We start from the raw sequence: 11,214 nt of genomic DNA on the forward strand, positions 1-11,214 counted from the left end.
CTGATTAAACCTGTTACCGGTTGTTCTTGTTGCTCAGAAACTCGGCACAGAGTCCAGAGGTAACAGGAAACAAAATGGTGCCAACACAGAGACAATAAAGACCCACCTCCAGAGATTCATCATCAGCCCTGAGGGCGACAGCAGCTGAAATACTTCCTCCACATCTGAATTCAAAACAGTCTCATGGTTGAGTTACAGGAGGAGGAGGCAGGTTTGAACCTGCTGACGGATCAGATAAAACCTGATCAGACGGCTCAGTAAAGATGGAGGCTGGTGCTTGTTTATTCTAACACAACATTTCCTCTTTTTAAGATAATTATTCATTGAATCTAATTGTTTATAGTCAGTTTTAAAACGTGTTAAAACTATATTATAAAACAGAGAATTCCCCTGAATCCCAGAACACTTTCACTTCTGAATCCTGTGACTCATCGGAGAGATGACTGATTAAGCTCCTCCCACGCAGAGAAACATCATGTGACCTCCATAAACAAATGTGTGAGTTCCACATCGCAGTGACTTTGATTCAAGTGACAGTAGAACTGATAGAAAACAGTGAGCATGATCTGAGCTAACTGGTGATGGTGGTGATGATGATGATGATGATGATGATAATGAAGAAACTTAACAACCTGTAAAAACATGAACTCCAGATGTGCTGCAAAGATCTGAGCTGCAGTTGATCTGTTTACACATTTGTAGTCACATGACCTGATGAGATCAGAGATCAGCTGTGGGACCCAAACACCTCTGTAGTTTCACATGAGGAAAACAGAGACACCTGGGGACAAAGGTTTTCATTGGCTTGTTCTCTTGTAACTGTCTGAGACGTTTATTTTGTATGTTTTATATGATTTAATGAGAAATTCCTGATAATTTAACTCATAAGGTCGTTAAGAAGATGCAATAAACAGGATGTTAAAATGGAAACATTGATAAACAGCGGTTTAAAAGAAGGACTGAGGTTCAGTCCTGCCTGCAGCCGCCTGGGTTTGAACCTGGATCAAGCCGTTTCCTGCAGGTGATCATCTCCTTCCCAGCTCTCCTGTCTCTCTCTCACTGCCCCTGTCCATTTAAATATGGCCAAAGCACAACTTTAAAGAGATGAAGGAGTAGATCTGCCATTTGATTTTACTTGGTGTCAGACTGAGAAGAAATGTTCAGTAAACACAGCTGGTCCTCAGAGTGACATGTGGCCTTCAGCACATTAAACATAAAGCAGTGAACTTTATACACAGTTTATGGTTATGGATGAATGAGAAGTTACTGAGCAGATGAAACATCTCCCTGGATGATCGTTAGTGTTGTTTCAGTGCTTGCTAATGAATTCAGACATGGGTCAGATTTGACCACCTGGTTGTAAGTAGTGTGGAACAACCAGGGCTGAGCGGGAAAGATCTGATCCACCGTCACAGGCCTGAAGCACCAAGTGCAGCTGCCGCCGCCGCTAACCAGGAAGAGACGGTAACTCCGCCATCACACGAGGCAGCGCCCCTGTCCCACTACACCTGAACGCACCGTGACACCAGGAGCCTAAAGCTCGTCCTCAGTGACCCATCTGATCCCAGACCAGGACCTGGTCTTCCTCTCTGACATAAACCTCTGAAACACACTTGATGTTCGCTTTGATATCGACTGTAACAAGAGGAAGTGAAGCTCCGCCATGTTCAGAGACTCCGTCACACACAGAGACTGATACGGGTCTTTACAGTAACTTCACCACAAGCTCAACTACTTTCTCTTTCCTCCATATATCCGCTCACACACTGCTTACCTGACACACATGACAGGAGACAGGTGAGGAGACACACACAGACGGTCAGCACTGAAGAAAACATCTTCTTCTTCTGCTGGTTAATAACCGCCAGCTTCCTGGAGAATCGATGAAGGCAGTGTGAAGCAGCTGAAAGGCAGTAAGTGGACTGTGACCGAAGATAACCGAGGTACAATGATCTGTGGGCAGCTGCCTTTGACTGTGACGCCACGCCCACCTGTGACACAGCTGAGGGAGGAGTCACGTGATTTACAAGAAAACAGCAGGGAGCTCTGCTCGTATGAAGCACCTGAACTGATTGGACACAGAACAAAACAGCAGCTGAAGATCCAGACTGGAAACAGGAAGCAGGAAGCATCACTGCAGACTCCACACATACTCACACAACCTGTTCCCGCTGCTGCCAGAGGGGAGGAGCTTCATCTCTCACCTCTGAACCTGATGTTCATTTCTCTGTGAATCTCAGAGCGACGCTACAATGTGACCTTCAGACTCTGATGCCACGCCCACCTGTGACACAGCTGAGGGAGGAGTCACGTGATTTACAAGAATATGAAAAGGACTGAAGCTGAAAGGACAGAGTGATGTGTGTGAACAGCAGCTGAAGATCCAGACTGGCTGCAACATGAAGCTGCAGATGTGACAGATGTTTTTACCTGCTTCATCAGAGCGGGATGACACGCAGCACAGGGCCACGGGTCGGACTCCAACCCACAGCGCTGCGGTTAATGACGCACGCTCCTCCAGGTAAACCACCTGGTTCACAGCTCGTCAGTCTACTGCTAATCCATAAACTTGTAGGTCACCTGACGTTACATTCTTCACAGCACTTTGAGGACATAACATGAAGGAAAATGCAACAACAACTACAATACAAACTACAATCAATAAGGACACATTGCGTTGATTTAATACAGGACGCATTTTATTTTAATACAGGACGTGGCAGCTGAGACACCTGACCTGCAGGTTGAAGCAAAGTGAAGAGGAAGATGCAGCTTCACTGTTAAAAACACTTCGATGATGTTTGATGCCTGTTGGTATTTCATCTATGTGGCTCATACACTGTTATAGGGCTGCAGAGGTTTTTGCATTTCGTTTTCACTGAAAAAATATAAAAATTATGACAATGCGATTTTTGTTCCTTTATGTCTGGAGAATATGATTTGTAATTCGGGGCGTCTCTGTAGCACCACAACGTGTATGATGCTACAAATGCTGATGCTAACAATGCTAATGCTAACAATGCACGACAATGTGACACATTTTACCTTCATCGAATAAGAATAAACTGCAGCTCCTGTGATTTGGAAAGTTCTTGGTATCAAATTCATGTCTTAAAGAAAGAAAGCGTCACACAGATATGTAGATTTTAATATTTTATCCTTGAGGCCAAAGGGAAGTCCTCCTGCACTCTGAACAGCACTTCTGGCTGCACCTGTCTGCTGCTTCTGGAGACCCCTGGGCATCTTGTCAGTACATGACTCCATAGGAATAAAAGTGAATCCAAAGAGGAGCCACCTGTCACTCAAAGAGGCCACGCCCTTAATCCTCCATAATAAAATGTAAACAGGTGAGTTTTATAAACAGGTGACATGAAGGAGGAAACAAAGCTGTTTCTGTACCAGGCTGTAAACATGTTTATTTCTGCTGTAAAGTTGGACATTTTAACATGGGAGTCTATGGGGACTGACTCACTGTTGGAGCCAGACTCTAGTGGTCGTTAGAGGAACTGCAGCTTCTGGTTCTTCATGTTGATGCTTCATGTTTCAGTCTGGAGGTTGATGCTTGGTTTAAACCAGCAGGTGTCAGCAGAGAGTCAGTCCTCAGCCAGCAGGATAACACTGATCCTTACAGTACCAGCAGCTTCTGCTACTTCTAGTATTTATTTAATAAATAACAGCAGATTAACTGATGACCAGACCTGTAGGCCACCAAACCAGGGACCAAACTGACCGTGAGAGTTTTACACACACACACACCCCCCCTCCCCATTTTAACAGTAGTATAGATTATATGATTATATATAAAATCAAATTAAAATGTATTTCTATGGAATCTTCTCATACAAAAGTATGAGTTACTGTTAAGTTGAAGGAATGTTGCTGCTATCCAGTGGTTGATTTCCTCCAAGCAGCTGACCAGGGAGTTTATGGGTTGGGGTCATCAGTGAACATGGAAATAGAGCGGTAAGTTGACTGATGAATTCAGTTATTCATTTACTATCAGCCTGGTTAAATAATGGCATCAGACACTCAGGGCTTGAAGCGACGTAGAGCAGATGCCCATGTCGCCCAAATCTAAATCCAACATTAACACACACACACTTGAACTTGAACACAATTGAAAAGATCCCACATTCGAGAACAAGCACATGCAGCTCTGCTCACAACAAACACACTGCTCCAGCTTCATCTCTGTGGTTTAATCTATACGTCATAAATATCCTGATATTGTGCTGCGTATGTTGTGGAAACATGGGGCTGGTTAAGGTATAAATATCACTCCTTTGTGCCACCCTGAGGACAACAGGGGCGTGACATCAGAGCACATCTGGATCTGATTTCATTCAATGAATAAATACATAAATTATCTATTCGATGTTGGGTTCAAATCTGGAGACACTGGACATCCCGTGGATGTTGCATGATGATCAGGTGCAGACTTTAATGAAAGCACCACGCTGCCATGACGACCCCTGGGGTCTGACCTGTCCTCTTGTGCGTAGCTGATCAGGTCACTGGGATCACCTGTGTTCCTGGGTGTTTAAGTCCTGGTGGCTGATTAATCTCTCTCCTCTTGTGTTTGGTTACGTCTCAGTTTGAGCCTCATGTTTAGTTCTGCACTTTACATAACACATATTCCACTCATGCACACCTCACACTGCTGATTCACTGAGTCCCACACTTAAACATTTCATTTGGTCCAATACAATGTTCTTTATTAGTGACGCCCGTGGTGCATCTCCCTTTATGTCGCGGCCTCTTGAGTCAGGGTCTTCATCTTGCTGTGTTTGCAAACTGATGTAGCGACACACTGAATGTATGTCACATCCTGACCACATCACCTTGGTTAAAGCAGAGACAGGCTGTCACTCATGCAGGGTCAAACACCCCCTCTGCCCACTTCCTGTCAACTAAACTCATGTACGGGAAGAAGCAGCTTGTTTCCATCAACGTGTATCTCTGTCTATAAAGTCAAAGTCTTTAGAGAATGATGAACTGAATGTTTTATTAAGAAACTCTTTGAATCATTTCAAATTAAAGTCAAGAATCTTTCTGAACAAAGCCACAAACATCAGTCAGAGTTAGTCCTACTGTCAGTGAAAGCATCATGCAGCCACTAGATTTTTGTCTTTCTTGACTTCATGTCGTGTTTCAGTCTGTTTTCCCTTTTTTATTGTGTTGTTGCAATAAGTGGTGGATCAAAGAAGGAATCAGACAGTCGAGACACAGGTGTCAAAGTGGGGAGTCTCTTTATTCACAGCGGCCTACTCGCAGTCATAGACGGAGACAACAACCACAACACAGACCGAAACATGTTCTTTTATATGTTATACGTTATGTTTATTCCTAGTTTCCCAATCTCCTAGTTTCCAGATGTTTCCCAAACAGTCAAGGTGTCTTGGCACCATATCTCTTGTTATTGATTTGTTTGTCATTCTCATACACTGGCCCTTGTACTCCTGTTGGCGTCTGACCGGGTGATATCAGGTCATACATCTTTGCGCCTTGTAATTCTCCTACAATTGCAACTAAAGAAAGAAGCTCAAACATTTTGTGTGCAGATGAAACCACAGCAGTGTGAACCACAGACAGAGGAAGGAGGAGGGTTTTACTCAGTGACTCTGAGCTGATCAGAGAGCAGCTCTAACATCCTCACAGAGTCAGGATGGAGGGAACATGTCTGCTGTGTCTGCTCTGTGAGTCCTCTCTTTATCTTTATGTCTGAGCTTTGATTTGTTCTCTACTTTCCAGTCTAGAAGAAATGCTGTGAGTTCTGCATCAAACTTCATCCCGTTACTCACCAACATCTGTCTCCAGAGGTGGAAACAAACCCTCCTGCTTCTGTTTCTGTCACTTTTCTCTTCCGCTGAAGGTGGTGTCTGTCTGGGAGCAGGTGATGATCGTTGTAACGATGGGACGGGCTAAGGTAGAAATAAAAGTAAAACATGAGTCTTTACTTTCTTTTCTTTCCTTTATTCTTGGCAAGTAAAGGAATGAAGTTTTATGGTGAACTCACAATATTTTTTACTAGACTGTAAACAGCTGCTAATGCTAACGTTAGCTACAGTATGTAGCAGTAGCAAAACTTATCAATAACTCCTTTAAAGTCACTGAACCGAGCGCTGTGATTGGTCGAACGCTTCTTCTTCTCTTGCCCAGCAGACCGGGCGCTGCTGCCCCCAGCTGTTAGACTTGAGTTACTGCATGTGCACAATTGAACCACTCGCAGCTTTTTGTTTGATTTAGCGACTAATCGTTACAACGTACTCTGATGTCAAAATGCGTACAGGTTGCTAGGTCTGTAATCACGTCGTACCCACCACAGTAACAGTAGTGTAACAGTCGGGTTTACTTCATTATTTCAAAGATAATATTTTTACATCACATCAGCAGTAACTGGGAGGAGGCGGTTACCAGCTGAATACTGTTTCTGATCTCAAGGAGCAACAGAGGGAACATCAGGCTTTAGATGGGCTACATGTGTTGAAGCTGCTGCTTGTTGCTTCTCCATCACAAACATCCGCTAAAAGAAAGAACTGTTTCCTCGTCTCTGGTCTCACACAAAACCAAACCTACGTCACTCTGTCAGTTTGCTCTGGGTGAATGTGAAACCTTTAACTAACCTGTGGGTCACGTCTCTGCAGCTCTGACCTCCCTGCTGTGCTGCACCTCAGACTCAGGTCAGTCAACTCCTTCTACACAGTTTAAACCTGACTTTCACTAGGGAACTGACACTACAGCATGGATGGAATAATAATATGTTTAACAACAACAACAACAACAACAACAACATCAATAATAATATAAAATATATGTCATAGTTTATATTTTTGTGGATAGTTAACGGTGCAGTTAACCAGGGAAAATCCTGGGCTGTGACAGCAGTTCAGTGATGGTTGTAAAAGGTGCCATAAAAAGATCATGAAGTTTAAATGATAATGTGTTGATGTCACCTCCTCTTCTCCCCAGCTGGTCTGACGGTGAGTCCCAGCAGCTCTCAGCTGTTTGAAGGAGACTCTGTCTCTCTGAGCTGTGAGGAGGACGACAGCTCTGCTGGATGGAGGCTGAGGAGGAACACCACCAGAGAAACCAGGACTCAGTGTGGAGCTGACTGGGGAGAATCAGCTGGTTCTTCCTGTAACATCAGCTACATCGACCCATTGGACAGTGGAGTTTACTGGTGTGAGTCCAGAGAGGGAGCAACCAGTAACAGCATCAGCATCACTGTCACTGGTAAGATCAGACTGTGGAGTCAGTGTTGATGAAGCTAAGCAAATCATTTCTCTACAACAACTAATCCTCCATCGTCTCACTGCTCATGACTGATCATATATGACATTTATATTAGTGATGAAATGACAAGCTAACACTGGAGATGAAAGGGTGCATGCTATCAGCTAGCTAACATTAATTAGCTGAACTGTAAATTAAGGCTAAAGTTTGAAACCAGGTAACATTAGTGTAACTTAAAGCTAAAGTTCTAGCTAACGTTAGCATTCATCTGTAGGAACTTGACACAGTCTAATTCAGAAAGTAAGACAGTAAAGCTAGTTAGTTAGCTACTGCTACTTACACCTACAGTGTCTCTGACACACAGGAGCAGAGACTCAAAGAGGACAGAGCCCCCCCCCCCCCCCCCAAACAATGCCTTCTGCTCCTTCAGTATCACAGTAATCTGATGATAGTTGACTGTACGTCCGCGATTCACTCAAAACAGGAGCTGATATTTACCTGACCAGGTGTGATTCTCTCTCCCTCAGCTCCACTCGATGTTATAGTCACTCCTATGGCCCCACCCACCTCTGGAGCCCCGCCCACTGTCTCAGCCCACCTCCATCTTGTGTTCTTCCTGATCCGCTACCTGGTGGTGTTCAGTCCGTACTTCATCTCCACTGTCCTCATGATGTCTTTATATAGACAGAGACCTACAGGTAACACTATCTATCAATCAATCAATCAATCAATCAATCAATCAATCAATATTCTGAATCAGTCGACATCATTAATGTCACATTCATGTTGCTTACAGCGGATCAATAATGACGCTTTATTTACCTTTTCCATCTTTCCACACCTGCTGGTGACAGATAATCACCCGCCCGTCTCCATGGCAACAACCTTGTCCAACAACGAAGCCAAGCAAGGATTGGCTGAGGACTATGATGATGTCACAGCGGTCAGCACCGAGCATGACTTCTGAAGGTTGCAGGTTATCACTCATCAATACTCTGATCAGAATCGATACTTTTTATATTAATAGTCTGTCACAGTTTCCGTTGCGTCATGTGACCTGCTTGTTGTGTTCTGTTGCTTTGAGTTCTTTGTACCTTTATGTAGAAAAGCTCTCTGTAGATAAATATTCTTATTTTCATCTTCATCATCATCATCATGCACCGTGAGTGTGAACTGTCTGTGTCTCCATCGTCGATGTGTCGATTAAATAAATGAGGAATTTAATTACCACTATATTTTCTTTTTGCCTTTTATTTGTGTTGTGTCATCCATCGCTGTGTTCAGAGATTTGAGAAAAGGCCGTTTGTGTGTCTCTGGAGTTAAAGTTAAAGGAAACACACCAGGAGAAAGTCTGTCGAGGATTTGCATATTGCTTTGATAATAATAAAGGTTTGGATCTCAGCAGCTTGATTGCTGCAGAGTTTCCTGTCTCAGAGTCACTTCACAGCAAGATGATTAATGTTGATGTGTGTGAGGTTTTCTACCGGCGGCCTGCGGCCCTCTGGTGGTCCGGGAGAGGCGCTGCAGGTGATTTGCAGTGATTTCAGGGTGTCAGTAAAACACTGTACTGTGCAGTTACCTGTAAAAACAAGAGAAGAAGAAAACATCAGCTTTATTATCAGGAGTGACAGTCAGAAAAAATATAAATATAGAAATAGATAGATAGAATATTTACATATTTGTAATATCTGAGGTTTCTCACTGAAGCTCATCTGAGGCTCAGACAGGCTGGTGTTCACCTGCTTCAGGTGTGTGTGTGTGTTTTCCTAATTTATACAATATTTAAGGCTTGAAGAATGAGTAAAGTAGAAAATGTGTTTGTTCTTTCGTTCCTCTGTTTAAAGCGTGATGTCTGAGCGTTCACAGAGAACTGTGTCGTTATCCTCCATCATCTCTGTCAGTATTTGAGTGACAGACTGATAGCTGGTGACATTTAGCTCAACCCCTGTGCAGGCTAACTGTTAGCTTCATCTCATTAGCTTTCAAATGTCACACTGATCATATCTGACGTGAAACAAAAGGTAAACTGTCGTAGCTTCGGTTAGAGTGACGTCAAACACACATTCGACTTGTTTCAACACGGGCAGAATACTCTGTGCTCAGTCACAGCTGGAGGAACAGGAAATGTCAAACAGGATTTCTGAACTAGTTTGACTTCTCTTTGACAAAAGCTGTCTTTATAAAGGTGTCTTTATATAGACAGAGACCTACAGGTAACACTATCAACCAATCAATCAATCAAATATCAATCAATCAATCAATCAATCAAAATTCTGAATCAGTCGACATCATTAATGTCACGTTCAGCTTGCTTACAGCAGATCAATAATGATGCTTGATTACATTTTCCACTAATACCTGTTGATGACAGATAATCACCCGCTCGTCTCCATGGCAACAACCTTGTCCTACAACAAAGCCCAGCAAGCATTGGCTGATCAGCAGCCGAGCATGACTTCTTATCAATCATCAATACTCTGATCAGAATCAAAACAGACCATAAAGTCACATGGGGGCAGAAGGTTTTTTGGGGTCAAAGGTCAAGGTGACTTCACCAAACACTATTTACACCAAATTATTCATATTTTATATGAAAATACTGTTTATAATTTATTAAGATAATAAAGTCAAATCAAACTTATTCTCAACACACACACACAAACACACACACATTCACACACACACACACATTCACACACACAAACACACAAACACACACACACACTCAAAAACACACACACACACACATACACACACAAACACAAACACACACACACACACACACAGACACACACACACTCACACACACACACATTCACACACACACAAACACACACACAAACACACACACACACAAACACATTCATACACACACACATTCACACACACACACACACACAAACACACACACTCACACACAAACACATTCACACACACACACATTCACACACAAACACACACAGAGACACACAAACACACACACACAGAGACACACAAACACACACACACAAACACATTCATACACACACACATTCACACACACACACACACACTCACACACAAACACATTCACACACACACATTCACACACAAACACACACAGAGACACACAAACACACACACACACACACACAGAGACACACTCACACACACACACACACACACACACAGAGACACACTCACACACACAAACACACACACACACACACACACACACACACACACAGAGACACACTCACACACACAAACACACACACACAGTCAAGCTGCTGCGTTTAACAGACAGCTTTGATAGGCTTATTAGGAATTAACTGTGCGTGCGTGTATATATGTGTATGTGTGTGTGAGTGTGTGTGTGTGAGTGTGTGTGTGTGTGTGTGTTTGTGTGTGAGTGTGTGTGTGTATATGTGTGTATATGTGTGTGTGTGTGTGTGTGTGTGTGTATTAGTGTCACACTGCTGACTCAGGAGGATCAGTGAACTAATCTCCTCGTCACTTTTCATTGTCTCTTCCCTCCATTCTCTTTTATTCCTTTCCTTCCTCTTCTCTTCCTGTCTCCTTCTTGCCTCCTTTGTCTCCTTTCCTTGCATCCTCCCTCCCTCTGTCCTTCATCTATTCACCTGTCTGCATTTGTTCCTTTGTCCTCTTCATCAGCCCTCTGGGTTTCCTTCACCTCTATCTTCTCATTTCATCTAATATAGTTTCTTCTGCTCGTCTGAACGAACTGAACCTGCAGGTGAGAGGTGCATCTTCACCTGTGCTGCTGTAAATGTTCTCAGGTGAGTGAGGGTGGACCCGCCTCTGCTTGTAGGTGTGTGTGAGACAGACGGTATCATCCCTCCTCTAATCTCTTTATCCGTGTCAGGGTGACAGAGGAGACTGGATCCTCCGCCGCGTCCCTCCGTTTTCTCCTCTTCTCTCTCCGCACTTTAGAGGATCTAAACGGGCCAGGTGTGTGTGTGTGTGTGAGTGTGTGTGTAG

At 43.5% G+C, this 11,214-nt stretch overlaps 1 protein-coding gene across 1 annotated transcript in view; it reads right to left on the reverse strand.

Moving 5' to 3' along the window:
- The window catches only part of LOC111231772 (coxsackievirus and adenovirus receptor homolog), a 21,858-nt gene extending 18,615 nt beyond the window's left edge, over nucleotides 1–3,243 (reverse strand). The window contains exons 1-2 of the mRNA XM_022759010.1: nucleotides 3,213–3,243; nucleotides 1,775–2,002 (exon numbers count right to left, since the gene is read on the reverse strand). Of these exons, the coding sequence (XP_022614731.1) occupies nucleotides 1,775–2,002; nucleotides 3,213–3,243 (259 nt within the window). The remainder of the gene's footprint in view (nucleotides 1–1,774; nucleotides 2,003–3,212) is intronic.
- Nucleotides 3,244–11,214: the final 7,971 nt, after the last annotated feature.

This window comes from Seriola dumerili, unplaced genomic scaffold, assembly GCF_002260705.1.
Source record: "Seriola dumerili isolate Sdu_G_001 unplaced genomic scaffold, Sdu_1.0 BDQW01000317.1, whole genome shotgun sequence".
Classification (NCBI taxonomy): Eukaryota; Metazoa; Chordata; class Actinopteri; order Carangiformes; family Carangidae; genus Seriola; species Seriola dumerili.